The sequence below is a fragment of the Thunnus maccoyii genome, chromosome 15 (genome assembly GCF_910596095.1).
Source record: "Thunnus maccoyii chromosome 15, fThuMac1.1, whole genome shotgun sequence".
In the NCBI taxonomy this organism is placed as follows: domain Eukaryota; kingdom Metazoa; phylum Chordata; class Actinopteri; order Scombriformes; family Scombridae; genus Thunnus; species Thunnus maccoyii.
The window spans coordinates 434,992-453,020 of record NC_056547.1 but is presented as its reverse complement, the minus strand read 5'-3'; the positions used below and the strand labels follow the sequence as shown (position 1 = coordinate 453,020).

At 47.0% G+C, this 18,029-nt stretch overlaps 1 protein-coding gene across 7 annotated transcripts in view; it reads right to left on the bottom strand.

The window, feature by feature from the left end:
• LOC121912583 (regulating synaptic membrane exocytosis protein 2-like) overlaps positions 1-18,029 on the bottom strand; it is a 65,801-nt gene that overhangs the window by 31,679 nt on the left and 16,093 nt on the right. For all 7 annotated transcript variants that reach the window (XM_042434800.1, XM_042434802.1, XM_042434803.1 and 4 more), the window contains 9 exons: positions 8,061-8,125; positions 5,810-5,929; positions 5,375-5,474; positions 3,130-3,253; positions 1,465-1,511; positions 981-1,069; positions 861-896; positions 428-558; positions 180-351 (listed from right to left, as the gene is read on the bottom strand). In XM_042434800.1, coding sequence (XP_042290734.1) covers positions 180-351; positions 428-558; positions 861-896; positions 981-1,069; positions 1,465-1,511; positions 3,130-3,253; positions 5,375-5,474; positions 5,810-5,929; positions 8,061-8,125 — 884 coding nt within the window. The remainder of the gene's footprint in view (positions 1-179; positions 352-427; positions 559-860; positions 897-980; positions 1,070-1,464; positions 1,512-3,129; positions 3,254-5,374; positions 5,475-5,809; positions 5,930-8,060; positions 8,126-18,029) is intronic.

Genomic DNA, 18,029 nt, shown 5'->3' with positions numbered 1-18,029 from the left:
CATTTAACATGAACATCCAACATGACTTTTGTTGTGATTTGACGCTATATAGAATCCAACACTGTGACATCATATATATGACTGAAAATAAGGAAAAGCATCGTAGGTCTCCTTTAAAACAATTTAATCTAAAACATGTCGGGTTCTGTGTTCTCCAAGGGTTCTCCGAGTGCTCTGACCTCTCCCAGGAACTGGCTCTCCTCCTCACGGACCCGGGCCTGATCCCAGACCGTCAGCTCCAGCATCCGTTCTCTGAACTCCCGCAGATGGACCGGAGAGTAAATGAAGGTTTGGTTCCACCGAGGTTCCACAGACTTCTTCACCGTCTTCGTCCTTCGCTTACTCTTATCACTACGGGAGATGTTCTAATTAGTACCTAACATCACTCAGTTCATATAAAACTCAGGGTTCTGATTGGTTCTTTTACCTTCTGTCTGGCAGGAAGTAGATTTTGACATACGGGTTCCTTGGTCGGCCATCGTCTCGAACAGGAAGTTCTTTGGCTCCGAGAACCGTGACAATCAGCTGATGACCAACTTTGTCATACCACAGCTTCACCTGTAAAAATCAAGTTTAAAATCAAGCACAGAACCCTACACAGCTGTAGAACCCTGAAGAACAGCAGAGGAACCCCAGACTACAGGAGGAGAACCCTACAGAACAGAGATGGATTATAGAGCAGAGGAAACCTAGGGGGCACAGGAGAACCCAAAACAGGATGTAACAAATATAACAAAGTAGAACCTTAAACCACTAAAAACTCCAAAAACTAGCAGCTAAACAAACTGCAGAAACTACAAACAAAGATAGGGAGAACAGACAGACGTCTCACTCCTCTCGGTGTTCCGCTCTACAGTTACCTGAACTCTGGGAACCAGCGCACGCCTGTTCATAGTCTGAAACACACATCACCATGGACAGGGCCGTTAACTGACAGCTGATTGGCTGTGTGGTGTGCAATGCATGCTGGGTAAACTTACCGAGACCTGTCCGGACAGGACGCTGGGGCTCATGGGAGACGTGACAGAGATGGATGGACCGACTTTCTGGGACTCAAAGGAACTGGAACCTGAACACAGACCAATATCTTTTATTTTATTTTCACTTGACGTCGTTCTGTTGATGTCGTCTTAAACTCTTTTCAGAAACTTGCTGCTTCCTGACTCCCCTGCATTTAATTAAATGTTTGTTTGTTTACGTATCAAATCTTCTGCAGCAGGTTTCCAAACTTTTAACCCTTTGAAACTATATAATGATCTCAGCTTGTAGCTTTTGACCAGTTTGATCCTTCTCAAGTGTTTAGATTTGTTTCAACTCTTTAAAGTGTAAAATTCACATTCAAACTGGTCTTCTGTCCCCTCCTGTCAATCATCTCATTATCTCATGACCTTGTACATTCATTATGTGACCTTGTGAGGGCCCGATCCTCAGGTTGCGAGCCTGTGTTTGTTGTAATAAACTCACTGGAGTCATGCTGGATGTGGGCACTGTCTGCTGCTCTGGAAACTTCTCTGAGGAACAAAACACACAAACAACAATCAGGTCACTTCATGCTCTGACAGAACACAACCTATAGAACCTTGTAGCCTAGAGAACGTTCAGTAGAACTTCAGGCTGAGTAGAACAAACCTCAACTCCATCCACTGTTACACAATGACAACTGGTAGTTTATACACTTTTGTACTCTTTAAAGAAAAACTGCTATGTATTTAACTTAATTTATGATTGTGGTTTTCATTATTATTATGCATTCGTTTAAATTGTTTTTTGTTCATTTGTTCACTTTCCCTCTAGGCCCCCAAAAAATAAGCATATATTTAAAAAAAACAAAAGACGACCTCTGCTGTTTGTCTTTCTAAGAATCAGATTTAGTTTTATTTATACTCCCTCCAGGATTTTTCTGAGGTTTTTTGTGATTATTGAGGCCAAAAATGTTTGATGTTGCAGTGGCTTTTCTCAAAAAGCGTGATACAATTTACGATGTTTTATGTATCTTTTTGGAGGTAAAACTGGGAAAAATTGCAAGCAAAGGAAAATAATATGATTTTAAAAAAATCCGGGTGACCCGGAGATAAGAACGGTTCTATATGCAGGGCGACCCGGAGATAAGATCGGTTCTATATGCAGGGTGACCCGGAGATAAGAACGGTTCTATATGCAGGGTGACCCGGAGATAAGAACGGTTCTATATGCAGGGTGACCCGGAGATAAGAACGGTTCTATATGCAGGGTGACCCGGAGATAAGAACGGTTCTATATGCAGGGTGACCCGGAGATAAGATCGGTTCTATATGCAGGGTGACCCGGAGATAAGAACGGTTCTATATGCAGGGTGACCCGGAGATAAGATCGGTTCTATATGCAGGGTGACCCGGAGATAAGATCGGTTCTATATGCAGGGTGACCCGGAGATAAGAACGGTTCTATATGCAGGGCGACCCGGAGATAAGATCGGTTCTATATGCAGGGTGACCCGGGGATAAGAACGGTTCTATATGCAGGGTGACCCGGAGATAAGAACGGTTCTATATGCAGGGTGACCCGGAGATAAGAACGGTTCTATATGCAGGGTGACCCGGAGATAAGAACGGTTCTATATGCAGGGTGACCCGGGGATAAGAACGGTTCTATATGCAGGGTGACCCGGAGATAAGATCGGTTCTATATGCAGGGTGACCCGGAGATAAGAACGGTTCTATATGCAGGGTGACCCGGAGATAAGATCGGTTCTATATGCAGGGTGACCCGGAGATAAGATCGGTTCTATATGCAGGGTGACCCGGAGATAAGATCGGTTCCATATGCAGGGTGACCCGGAGATAAGATCGGTTCTATATGCAGGGTGACCCGGAGATAAGAACGGTTCTATATGCAGGGTGACCCGGAGATAAGAACGGTTCTATATGCAGGGTGACCCGGAGATAAGATCGGTTCTATATGCAGGGTGACCCGGAGATAAGAACGGTTCTATATGCAGGGTGACCCGGAGATAAGAACGGTTCTATATGCAGGGTGACCCGGAGATAAGAACGGTTCTATATGCAGGGTGAGCCGGACACCCACAGACACATGTTCTGGTTCTGCATCTGGAGGATGTTTGGACAGATGTGTGTGAACCCTCTGACTCACCTGATTGGTCGACACACCACCAGCTCCACCTGCGGCTCCGGTTTGGACTCCAGGATGATGTTGTAAACCTCGTTGAAGGAGGCTCCCTGAAGAACCCGACCGTTCCACTCCAGAACCTGATCACCTGAACCACAGAGATCAAGACTAAACAACATGTTCATCCAGGTGTTCAGTCCTTTTAGGAACAACAGAGCCAAGACCTCAGGGTTCTACAGGATTCTACTTGGTTCTATGTCAGGAATATACTGTATTTCTACCACAGAAAAAACATGAAGCAGGGAATTCCTCAGTCTTTTGGTAATGTTTGTGTTACATAAACTTTAGCTGGAAGCAGAGTTAGCCTAGCTTAGCACAATGACTAGAAGCAGAGGGAAACTCTTAGCCTAGCTTAGCACAATGACTTGAAGCAGAGGGAAACTATTAGCCTAGCTTAGCGCAATGACTAGAAGCAGAGGAAACTCTTAGCCTAGCTTAGCACAATGACTTGAAGCAGAGGGAAACTATTAGCCTAGCTTAGCACAATGACTAGAAGCAGAGGGAAACTATTAGCCTAGCTTAGCCTCTGAGATGTGTGTTTACCTGAGGCCTGTTCTATGAAGCTGGTTCAACATATCCAGGATATCCTCTGGTTATCTGGCTTCACTGAGTCTAACATTGTCTGTCCAGATAACCAGAACTATGAAGCTGTTATGAACCAGCTCAGTCAACTCTGGGTTTAACAGCTACGAGCGCGTTCATGTGAAAGAGTTAATTACAAGTGACGTCATCAGAACCATGAATGAAGTTCTTCATATGAGATGAAACAGTGAAACCAAGAACCTGCAGATTCAACCAAATGAAATGTAAACGAGCCTGTAATCATACAACAAACACTAGAAATCATAAATAAATAAAATACATGTAGGAATTATTCTATATGACTGAAGTATAGAGGGAGTATTTTCACTGTTTAGAAACCATCTGAATATGTCACATAACAAACTTAAAGTAACGTCAGACTGTTTCTGCTGCTGAAGCAAAGAGTGTAAAAGTAGTTAATGACTGATGATTTATAATCATGGAGCCAAAATCATCCTCGCTGTCAGCTTCACTCCGGGAGAAAATCAACGTAAACTATTAAAATGCAGCTGAAATCATTATGTGTTTAGTGTCGTAAACGATCTCCGTTTGTTAGAAGCTCTGTTTTAAAACCAGAAACATGGAACAATAAAATGTTTCTACTGATCTACAAAAATATATATTGATCTTTTTTACTTGTCATTTTATTGTAACTCAGGACTTTTGTCCATGTCGGGATCCTGTAGGAATGATGACTCTTTATTTCCAGTGATATGATTGGTCAGGTTAACTGTTCAGCATCAGTTACCATGGTGATGAACCCCGGTAATAAGTAAACCACCGTCGTAGGACTGAAAACTCAGAGTTACACCTGAAGTTACTTTGCTAACCCCAAACCTGCTTCATAGTACAGACCTCTGAACTAAGGTGTGTGTTTACCTGCTGTCAGGTGTGTGTTTACCTGCTGTCAGGTGTGTGTTTACCTGGCATCAGGTGTGTGTTTACCTGGCCTCAGGTGTGTGTTTACCTGGCCTCAGGTGTGTGTTTACCTGACCTCAGGTGTGTGTTTACCTGCTGTCAGGTGTGTGTTTACCTGGCCTCAGGTGTGTGTTTACCTGCTGTCAGGTGTGTGTTTACCTGCTGTCAGGTGTGTGTTTACCTGGCCTCAGGTGTGTGTTTACCTGGCCTCAGGTGTGTGTTTACCTGGCCTCAGGTGTGTGTTTACCTGGCCTCAGGTGTGTGTTTACCTGCTGTCAGGTGTGTGTTTACCTGGCCTCAGGTGTGTGTTTACCTGCTGTCAGGTGTGTGTTTACCTGCTGTCAGGTGTGTGTTTACCTGCTGTCAGGTGTGTGTTTACCTGGCCTCAGGTGTGTGTTTACCTGCTGTCAGGTGTGTGTTTACCTGGCCTCAGGTGTGTGTTTACCTGGCATCAGGTGTGTGTTTACCTGGCATCAGGTGTGTGTTTACCTGGCATCAGGTGTGTGTTTACCTGCTGTCAGGTGTGTGTTTACCTGGCATCAGGTGTGTGTTTACCTGGCCTCAGGTGTGTGTTTACCTGGCATCAGGTGTGTGTTTACCTGCTGTCAGGTGTGTGTTTACCTGGCATCAGGTGTGTGTTTACCTGGCCTCAGGTGTGTGTTTACCTGGCATCAGGTGTGTGTTTACCTGGCCTCAGGTGTGTGTTTACCTGGCCTCAGGTGTCCCACAGTGTCAGCCAGACTTCCTCTCTTCACTTTGGTGATGAAAGCACAGAGACAACCGGACTCCGTCATCTTTCCCCCGACCACCTGAGAACACAGTGCCCATGAGTAAGGAACCTCACTGCACACAGACTGAGGTTAACATGAGAAGAAGGACGGAAGAGGAGGAGAAGAAGAAGAAAGAGGAGGAAGAGGAGAAGAAGAAGAAGGAACAGGAGCAGGAGAAGAAGGAGAAAATGAAGATGGAGAAGAAGACGAAGAAGAAGGAGAAGGAGGGAAGAAAAAGAATAAGGAGAAGAAGAAGAAAGAGAGGATGGAGAAGACAAAGAAGATGAAGAAGAAGAAGAAGAAGAAGAAGACAAAGAAGAAGAAGAAGAAGAAGACGGAGAAGGAGAAGAAGAAGAAGAAGAAGAGTGCATCACCTTGAGTCCCAGCAGAGCTCCCGTATCCGCAGGAACCGTCCCATCCTTCATCCTCTTGTTCAGCAGAATTCGACCAATCAGACGCTCCCCATCCTTGGACGGCTGCCATGTGACCGCTTGCTGATGAGTCACAGTGGTAAACATAGGTGGTTGCATAGCAACAGCAAGAACAAACCAACAACATTTCAGTATAATCAGCTGACTGAAGACAAATCTGATCAGGTTTGATTACTCTGATCAATGAAGATGACCAGGATGTTTGATAAATAAGTTCTGCTGCTCTCTGCTCCCACTGAAGGCTCCGCCTCCTCACAGGTATCAGGTGTCCCTCCCTGACTCATGGATGCATTATAAGAGCGTGGTCACTCATTAACCCGTCGACCTCGACCATAAAACAGACGTCTGTTAAACTGTTGACAGGACGCCTCAAACTATAAACGTCAGTTATGACTCTTTCTATTATGAACTTTTCATTCATGGAGGTTTTATATTTGTAAAACTTTCCTCAAGCTGAGAAAAGTGATTTAAAAATCTGTGACATCATCACAATGTAAAGTCTGTGGGCTGAGTGGGAACACGTGGGCGGGGCCAGCGGGAGAAACGCCACTGCACATGATCAGCGGGCCGAACGACGTGGAAGCAAAACCCAGAAAATAGAAACGTTTTTTGCTGTCTGCACCAGCTGAGCAGTTACATCCATGACTGAAGTCAGTATCCCACAATCCTTCATGTTTATGGTTGTGATGACTCATCAGGAGGCGGAGCTTGAGACGGGGCACAGCTCACTTCCTGTCAACTAAATCTAACTCCTGTTTACATAGCAGAGACATCAATAACTAACAGACAGACAGGTGGAGCACAGACAGACAGGTGGAGAACAGACAGACAGGTGGAGGACAGACAGACAGACAGGTGGAGGAGAGACAGACAGGTGGAGGACAGACAGACAGACAGGTGGAGGAGAGACAGACAGGTGGAGGACAGACAGACAGACAGGTGGAGGCAAGACAGACAGACAGGTGGAGGAGAGACAGACAGGTGGAGGACAGACAGACAGACAGGTGGAGGAGAGACAGACAGGTGGAGGACAGACAGACAGACAGGTGGAGGCAAGACAGACAGGTGGAGCACAGACAGACAGACAGGTGGAGGACAGACAGACAGGTGGAGGAGAGACAGACAGGTGGAGAACAGACAGACAGGTGGAGGAGAGACAGACAGGTGGAGAACAGACAGACAGGTGGAGGAGAGACAGACAGGTAGAGAACAGACAGACAGGTGGAGGAGAGACAGACAGGTGGAGAACAGACAGACAGGTGGAGAGCAGACAGACAGACAGACAGGTGAAGGAGAGACAGACAGGTGGAGGAGAGACAGACAGGTGGAGAACAGACAGACAGACAGACAGGTGAAGGAGAGACAGACAGGTGGAGGAGAGACAGACAGGTGGAGAACAGACAGACAGACAGACAGGTGGAGGAGAGACAGACAGGTGGAGGAGAGACAGACAGGTGGAGAACAGACAGACAGACAGGTGGAGGAGAGACAGACAGGTGGAGGAGAGACAGACAGGTGGAGAGCAGACAGACAGACAGGGGGAGGCGAGACAGAAAGGTGGAGAACAGACAGACAGACAGGTGGAGAACAGACAGGTGGAGAGACAGACAGACAGGTGGAGAACAGACAGACAGGTGGAGAGCAGACAGACAGACAGACAGGTGAAGGAGAGACAGACAGGTGGAGAGCAGACAAACAGACAGGGGGAGGCGAGACAGAAAGGTGGAGAACAGACAGACAGACAGGTGGAGAGCAGACAGACAGACAGGTGGAGGACAGACAGACAGACAGGTGGAGAACAGACAGACAGGTGGAGGACAGACAGACAGACAGACAGGTGGAGGACAGACAGACAGACAGACAGGTGGAGAACAGACAGACAGACAGACAGGTGGAGGACAGACAGACAGACAGACAGGTGGAGAACAGACAGACAGGTGGAGGACAGACAGACAGACAGGTGGAGAACAGACAGACAGACAGACAGACAGACAGGTGGAGAACAGACAGACAGGTGGAGAGCAGACAGACAGACAGGTGGAGAACAGACAGACAGGTGGAGAGCAGACAGACAGGTGGAGAGCAGACAGACAGACAGGTGGAGGACAGACAGACAGATGGTGGAGAGACAGACAGACAAGTGGAGGTGGGGTTAGATTGATGGATAGGTGGAGTGGGAGGGGCTTAGTCCTACCATAGACATGGGTGCAGGCTCGCCATGCCAGGAACCGTGATCCCACCATTGGCTGTCCATGTCTCCTAGCAACCGGGAGAGCAGAGGTCAGAGGTGATTCAAACAGTTTTAGATCACAGTCACATTTTCTCAGTTTGTGTTCTTGTCTGTTCTGAAATCTAACAGCTTCATGTTTTTACTGGACAGAACAGCAGCGCTGCCTCTGGAGCTCCACATGTACACACATCACCACATGTACACACATCACCACACGTACACACATCACCACACGTACACACATCACCACACGTACACACATCACCACATGTACACACATCACCACATGTACACACATCACCACATGTACACACATCACCACACGTACACACATCACCACACGTACACACATCACCACACGTACACACATCACCACACGTACACACATCACCACACGTACACACATCACCACACGTACACACATCACCACATGTACACACATCACCACATGTACACACATCACCACATTTACACACATCACCACATTTATACACATCACTACATGTACACACATCACCACATTTACACACATCACCACATGTACACACATCACTACATGTACACACATCACCACATTTATACACATCACTACATGTACACACATCACCACATTTACACACATCACCACATGTACACACATCACTACATGTACACACATCACCACATGTACACATCACCACATTTACACACATCACCACATTTATACACATCACTACATGTACACACATCACCACATTTACACACATCACCACATTTACACACATCACCACATTTATACACATCACCACATGTACACACATCACCACATTTACACACATCACCACATTTATACACATCACCACATGTACACACATCACCACATGTACACACATCACCACATGTACACACATCACCACATGTGCACACATCACTACATGTACACACATCACCACATGTACACACATCACTACATGTACACACATCACCACATGTACACACATCACCACATTTACACACATCACCACATTTATACACATCACCACATGTACACACATCACCACATGTACACACATCACCACATGTACACACATCACCACATGTGCACACATCACTACATGTACACACATCACCACATGTACACACATCACTACATGTGCACACATCACTACATGTGCACACATCACTACATGTACACATATCACCACATTTATACACATCACCACATGTGCACACATCACTACATGTACACACATCACCACATGTACACACATCACTACATGTGCACACATCACTACATGTGCACACATCACTACATGTACACACATCACTACATGTACACACATCACTACATTTATACACATCACCACATGTGCACACATCACTACATGTACACACATCACTACATGTACACACATCACTACATGTACACACATCACCACATTTACACACATCACCACATGTACACACATCACCACATGTACACATATCACCACATTTACACACATCACCACATGTACACACATCACCACACGTACACACATCACCACACGTACGCACATCACCACATGTACACACATCACCACATGTACACACATCACCACACGTACGCACATCACCACATTTACACACATCACCACATGTACACACATCACCACACGTACGCACATCACCACATGTACGCACATCACCACATTTACACACATCACCACACGTACACACATCACCACACGTACGCACATCACCACATTTACACACATCACCACATGTACACACATCACCACATGTACACATCACCACATTTACACACATCACCACACGTACACACATCACCACACGTACGCACATCACCACATTTACACACATCACCACATGTACACACATCACCACATGTACACATCACCACATTTACACACATCACTACATTTACACACATCACCACATGTACACACATCACCACATGTACACATCACCACATTTACACACATCACCACATGTACACACATCACCACACGTACACACATCACCACATGTACACACATCACCACATTTACACACATCACCACATGTACACACATCACCACATTTATACACATCACCACATGTACACATATCACCACATGTACACACATCACCACACGTACACACATCACCACACGTACACACATCACCACATTTACACACATCACCACATGTACACACATCACCACATGTACACATATCACCACATTTACACACATCACCACATGTACACACATCACCACATTTACGCACATCACCACATGTACACACATCACCACACGTACACACATCACCACATTTACACACATCACCACATGTACACACATCACCACATGTACACATCACCACATTTACACACATCACCACATGTACACATCACCACATTTACACACATCACCACATGTACACACATCACCACACGTACACACATCACCACATGTACACACATCACCACATTTATACACATCACCACATGTACACACATCACCACACGTACACACATCACCACATGTACACACATCACCACATGTACACACATCACCACACGTACACACATCACCACACGTACACACATCACCACATTTACACACATCACCACATGTACACACATCACCACATTTATACACATCACCACATGTACACATATCACCACATGTACACACATCACCACACGTACACACATCACCACACGTACACACATCACCACATTTACACACATCACCACAGGTACACACATCACCACACGTACACACATCACCACACGTACACACATCACCACATTTACACACATCACCACATGTACACACATCACCACATGTGCACACATCACCACATGTACACATATCACCACACGTACACACATCACCACATGTACACATATCACCACATGTACACATCACCACATGTACACATCACCACATGTACACACATCACCACATTTATACACATCACCACATGTACACATATCACCACATGTACACACATCACCACACGTACACACATCACCACACGTACACACATCACCACATTTACACACATCACCACATGTACACACATCACCACACGTACACACATCACCACACGTACACACATCACCACATTTACACACATCACCACATGTACACACATCACCACACGTACACACATCACCACATGTACACATATCACCACATGTACACATATCACCACACGTACACACATCACCACATGTACACATATCACCACATGTACACACATCACCACATGTACACACATCACCACATGTACACATATCACCACATGTACACACATCACCACATGTACACATATCATCACATGTACACACATCACCACATGTACACACATCACCACATTTACACATCACCACATGTACACATATCACCACATGTACACACATCACCACATGTACACATATCACCACACGTACACACATCACCACACGTACACACATCACCACATTTACACACATCACCACATGTACACATATCACCAGTACAGTCAGGTTCAGCTGTGTTGAAGCTGAGCTGCTGTTCCACTTACACTTCCAGAGTTTCTACTCTCAAGTCAAACTTGCCACGTCCAAACTCTCAAGTACACAAGTCTGAACTTGGCGTACTTGGTATTGAGAAAGGCCTCAAGTGAATCTGTTTAAGCTAGAAGCTAATGCTAACTGTTCAGACAGAGGTCAGTGTCCCATAATGCAACACTGCTATGACCTGCTGTTAGAACCAAACATAGAACATTAATGTTGGTTCTCTGAACTCTGTAAACAGCGTTGTCTGTTTTAATGAGCGGGTTCCTGTTCTGTCTGTTCTCTGAGTATCAGGGTTCCTCTGGGACAGAAACAGCAACGCACCAACAAAGAAGAGAAGAAGACTTACAGTTGGTAACATAAACAACGCAGGATGTTAATAGATGATGAGGACGAAATAAATTCACATGCTTGTTAAAACTGAAGGATTCACTGTGAAACACTGCAGATGATCAAGATGGCGGCATTTTCATAAACGATAAACCGTTTCACTCCCTGAGGGAATTCAGTTCATTCATCGTTGATTATTGCAGCACAAACACAACTCGTCGAACAAATGAATGCAATAGAAAAACACTTTCCAGACTCCAAGGTTGTTGTTTTAGGAGACTTTAACAGACAGCATGTTACCTGCCCCCCCTCCCTCATCTGTTAAGACCTCATATTGCTCTGATCCCTGTGCAGCCCTGTGGCTCTCTGATCAATGTTTAATTCCCCTAATAGTACAACAACAACAAGCCCACATGGTTCACTGCAGAGCTCAATAAGGCAGAGGAGCGGAGATCAGAGCCTCTGCAGGCGGGTATAAGGAGAGGCGGATCTAGATCAATATTCACGGGGTGGCAGAATATACATATATAACATATATATGCTGATTTAATCGCAAACAATCACAGATATCAATATTTGCTGAAAAAAACCCAAATGAAGATATTTTAACTCAAAAACATTATAGTAGCACATAAGACAAGTGTTGAATAGAAATATCTAAAGGCATTAGAAATCAATACATTGTTTTATTTCCAAATCGTCAGACATTTTTTCTAAATACATGAAATGTGGCCATAACAGATCATTCAATTATATGAGTCCATTTATGTTTTTAACACATTACTTTTAAAATTAATCTAAACTAATGCGTCCAATTTGACAGCCCCAACATATAAATATATATATTTATATACATATATGATTTTATTTATCTTAATGGTTTTGGATTTTCCAACCAATAAACATGAAAGACTAAAGGTTAATTCCACCTTTAATCCCTCCCAGCTCCTCCACCCTCTGACCATCAGCTCCTCCACCCTCTGACCATCAGCTCCTCTGACCATCAGCTCCTCCACCCTCTGACCATCAGCTCCTCTGACCATCAGTTCCTTTGACCATCAGCTCCTCCACCCTCTGACCATCAGCTCCTCTGACCATCAGCTCCTCCACCCTCTGACCATCAGCTCCTCTGACCATCAGCTCCTCCACCCTCTGACCATCAGCTCCTCTGACCATCAGCTCCTCCACCCTCTGACCATCAGCTCCTCTGACCATCAGTTCCTTTGACCATCAGCTCCTCCACCCTCTGACCATCAGCTCCTCTGACCATCAGCTCCTCTGACCATCAGCTCCTCTGACCATCAGCTCCTCCACCCTCTGACCATCAGCTCCTCTGACCATCAGCTCCTCCACCCTCTGACCATCAGCTCCTCCACCCTCTGACCATCAGCTCCTCTGACCATCAGCTCCTCCATCCTCTGACCATCAGCTCCTCCACCCTCTGACCATCAGCTCCTCCACCCTCTGACCATCAGCTCCTCTGACCATCAGCTCCTCTGACCATCAGCTCCTCCACTCTCTGACCATCAGCTCCTCCATCCTCTGACCATCAGCTCCTCCATCATCTGACCATCAGCTCCTCCATCCTCTGACCATCAGCTCCTCCATCCTCTGACCATCAGCTCCTCTGACCATCAGCTCCTCTGACCATCAGCTCCTCCATCATCTGACCATCAGCTCCTCCACCCTCTGACCATCAGCTCCTCTGACCATCAGCTCCTCTGACCATCAGCTCCTCCATCCTCTGACCATCAGCTCCTCCACCCTCTGACTATCAGCTCCTCCATCATCTGACCATCAGCTCCTCCACCCTCTGACCATCAGCTCCTCCATCATCTGACCATCAGCTCCTCCATCCTCTGACCATCAGCTCCTCCATCCTCTGACCATCAGCTCCTCTGACCATCAGCTCCTCCATCATCTGACCATCAGCTCCTCTGACCATCAGCTCCTCCATCATCTGACCATCAGCTCCTCCATCATCTGACCATCAGCTCCTCTGACCATCAGCTCCTCTGACCATCAGCTCCTCCATCCTCTGACCATCAGCTCCTCTGACCATCAGCTCCTCCATCATCTGACCATCAGCTCCTCCATCCTCTGACCATCAGCTCCTCCATCCTCTGACCATCAGCTCCTCTGACCATCAGCTCCTCTGACCATCAGCTCCTCCATCATCTGACCATCAGCTCCTCCACCCTCTGACCATCAGCTCCTCTGACCATCAGCTCCTCCATCCTCTGACCATCAGCTCCTCCACCCTCTGACTATCAGCTCCTCCATCATCTGACCATCAGCTCCTCCACCCTCTGACCATCAGCTCCTCCATCATCTGACCATCAGCTCCTCCACTCTCTGACCATCAGCTCCTCCATCCTCTGACCATCAGCTCCTCCATCATCTGACCATCAGCTCCTCCATCCTCTGACCATCAGCTCCTCCATCCTCTGACCATCAGCTCCTCTGACCATCAGCTCCTCTGACCATCAGCTCCTCCATCATCTGACCATCAGCTCCTCCACCCTCTGACCATCAGCTCCTCTGACCATCAGCTCCTCTGACCATCAGCTCCTCCATCCTCTGACCATCAGCTCCTCCACCCTCTGACTATCAGCTCCTCCATCATCTGACCATCAGCTCCTCCACCCTCTGACCATCAGCTCCTCCATCATCTGACCATCAGCTCCTCCACCCTCTGACCATCAGCTCCTCCATCCTCTGACCATCAGCTCCTCCATCCTCTGACCATCAGCTCCTCTGACCATCAGCTCCTCCATCATCTGACCATCAGCTCCTCTGACCATCAGCTCCTCCATCATCTGACCATCAGCTCCTCCATCATCTGACCATCAGCTCCTCTGACCATCAGCTCCTCTGACCATCAGCTCCTCCATCCTCTGACCATCAGCTCCTCTGACCATCAGCTCCTCCATCATCTGACCATCAGCTCCTCCATCCTCTGACCATCAGCTCCTCCATCCTCTGACCATCAGCTCCTCTGACCATCAGCTCCTCTGACCATCAGCTCCTCCATCATCTGACCATCAGCTCCTCTGACCATCAGCTCCTCCATCATCTGACCATCAGCTCCTCCATCATCTGACCATCAGCTCCTCTGACCATCAGCTCCTCTGACCATCAGCTCCTCTGACCATCAGCTCCTCCATCCTCTGACCATCAGCTCCTCTGACCATCAGCTCCTCTGACCATCAGCTCCTCCATCCTCTGACCATCAGCTCCTCTGACCATCAGCTCCTCCATCCTCTGACCATCAGCTCCTCTGACCATCAGCTCCTCTGACCATCAGCTCCTCCATCATCTGACCATCAGCTCCTCCATCCTCTGACCATCAGCTCCTCTGACCATCAGCTCCTCCATCCTCTGACCATCAGCTCCTCTATCATCTGACCATCAGCTCCTCCATCATCTGACCATCAGCTCCTCTGACCATCAGCTCCTCCATCATCTGACCATCAGCTCCTCCATCATCTGACCATCAGCTCCTCCATCCTCTGACCATCAGCTCCTCCATCCTCTGACCATCAGCTCCTCCATCCTCTGACCATCAGCTCCTCTGACCATCAGCTCCTCTGACCATCAGCTCCTCTGACCATCAGCTCCTCCATCCTCTGACCATCAGCTCCTCCATCCTCTGACCATCAGCTCCTCTGACCATCAGCTCCTCCACCTGCGTGGTGGGGCAGCAGCAGTAAGCAGCTGACTGTATATTTCACCAAACTGGACTCAACATTGTCACGTTTCGCTGTTACATAATTTAATTGTTTATGAACTTCATATTTAATTCTTTAATTCTTGGTCCATATTTCCTTTGAACGATCAATATTTTATTTCAAGGGTTATAATCCATTTCAAAACTCTTATTATTCCATACTGTAAATAGATTTTAGATTTTAAATGTAACAAACAGGTTCTGATTCTGTTTGCATCAAACTTTCTGAACCTTCATCTGAAGGAAACACGAGTTCAAACTGTCCAACATACCGACTGTAATCCGTCTTTACACATACAGCTCAGCCTAAGCTGCTTTAAACACACACACACACACATACACACACACACACACACACACACACACACACACACACACACACACACACACACAGTCGTGTTTCCATCATTTCAGACGACGTTACACTGACTTACATTAATTTCCTGGAGACTTATCCTAACCTTAACATAACCCTAAACTAACCTTAACGTAACCCTAAACTAACCTTAACGTAACCCTAAACTAACCTTAATGTAACCCTAAACTAACCTTAACATAACCCTAAACTAACCTTAACGTAACCCTAAACTAACCTTAATGTAACCCTAAACTAACCTTAACATAACCCTAAACTAACCTTAACGTAACCCTAAACTAACCTTAATGTAACCCTAAACTAACCTTAACATAACCCTAAACTAAGCTTAAGGTAACCCTAAACTAACCTTAACGTAACCCTAAACTAACCTTAACGTAACCCTAAACTAACCTTGACATAACCCTAAACCAACCTTAATGTAACCCTAAACTAACCTTAACGTAACCCTAAACTAACCTTAATGTAACCCTAAACTAACCTTAACATAACCCTAAACTAACCATAACGTAACCCTAAACTAACCTTGACATAACCCTAAACCAACCTTAACGTAACCCTAAACTAACCTTAATGTAACCCTAAACCAACCTTAACGTAACCCTAAACTAACCTTGACATAACCCTAAACCAACCTTAACGTAACCCTAAACCAACCTTAACGTAACCCTAAACTAACCTTAATGTAACCCTAAACTAACCTTAACTTTAAACCAAGTCTTCACCTTAAAGTTAATGATTTACGAGACTTTTGCTTTTTGTCCCCATAAGGGAGGAGTCCCCATAACGTACGAATACCTGACACACACACACACACACACACACACACACACACACACACACACACACACACACACACACACTCAGATGCTAACAGGTCTGTCTGAACAGCCCTCCTCCTCACTGTGGGTGTGTTTGTCCTCACCCACCTGCTCTCACCCACCTGCTCTCACCCACCTGCTCTCACCCACCTGCTCTCACTCACCTGTCCTCACCCACCTGCTCTCACCCACCTGCTCTCACCCACCTGCTCTCACTCACCTGCTCTCACCCACCTGCTCTCACTCACCTGCTCTCACTCACCTGCTCTCACCCACCTGCTCTCACCCACCTGCTCTCACTCACCTGTCCTCACCCACCTCTCTTCACCCACCTGCTCTCACCCACCTCTCTTCACCCACCTGCTCTCACCCACCTGTCTTCACCCACCTGTCTTCACCCACCTGCTCTCACTCACCTGCTCTCACCCACCTGTCCTCACCCACCTGCTCTCACTCACCTGTCCTCACCCACCTGCTCTCACTCACCTGCTCTCACCCACCTGTCCTCACCCACCTGCTCTCACTCACCTGCTCTCACTCACCTGTCCTCACCCACCTGTCTTCACCCACCTGTTCTCACCCACCTGTCCTCACTCACCTGTCCTCACCCACCTGTCTTCACCCACCTGTCCTCACCCACCTGCTCTCACTCACCTGCTCTCACTCACCTGTCCTCACCCACCTGTCTTCACCCACCTGCTCTCACCCACCTGTCCTCACCCACATGTCTTCACCCACCTGTCCTCACCCACATGTCTTCACCCACCTGCTCTCACCCACCTGTCCTCACCCACCTGTCCTCACCTACCTGCTCTCACCCACCTGTCCTCACCCACCTGTCTTCACCCACCTGTCTTCACCCACCTGTCCTCACCTACCTGCTCTCACCCACCTGTCCTCACCCACCTGCTCTCACCCACCTGTCCTCACCCACCTGCTCTCACCCACCTGTCTTCACCCACCTGTCCTCACCCACCTGCTCTCACTCACCTGCTCTCACCCACCTGCTCTCACCCACTTGTCCTCACACACCTGTCCTCACCCATCTGTCCTCATCCACCTGTCCTCACCCACCTGTCCTCACCCACCTGCTCTCACCCACCTGTCCTCACCCACCTGCTCTCACCCACATGTCCTCACCCACCTG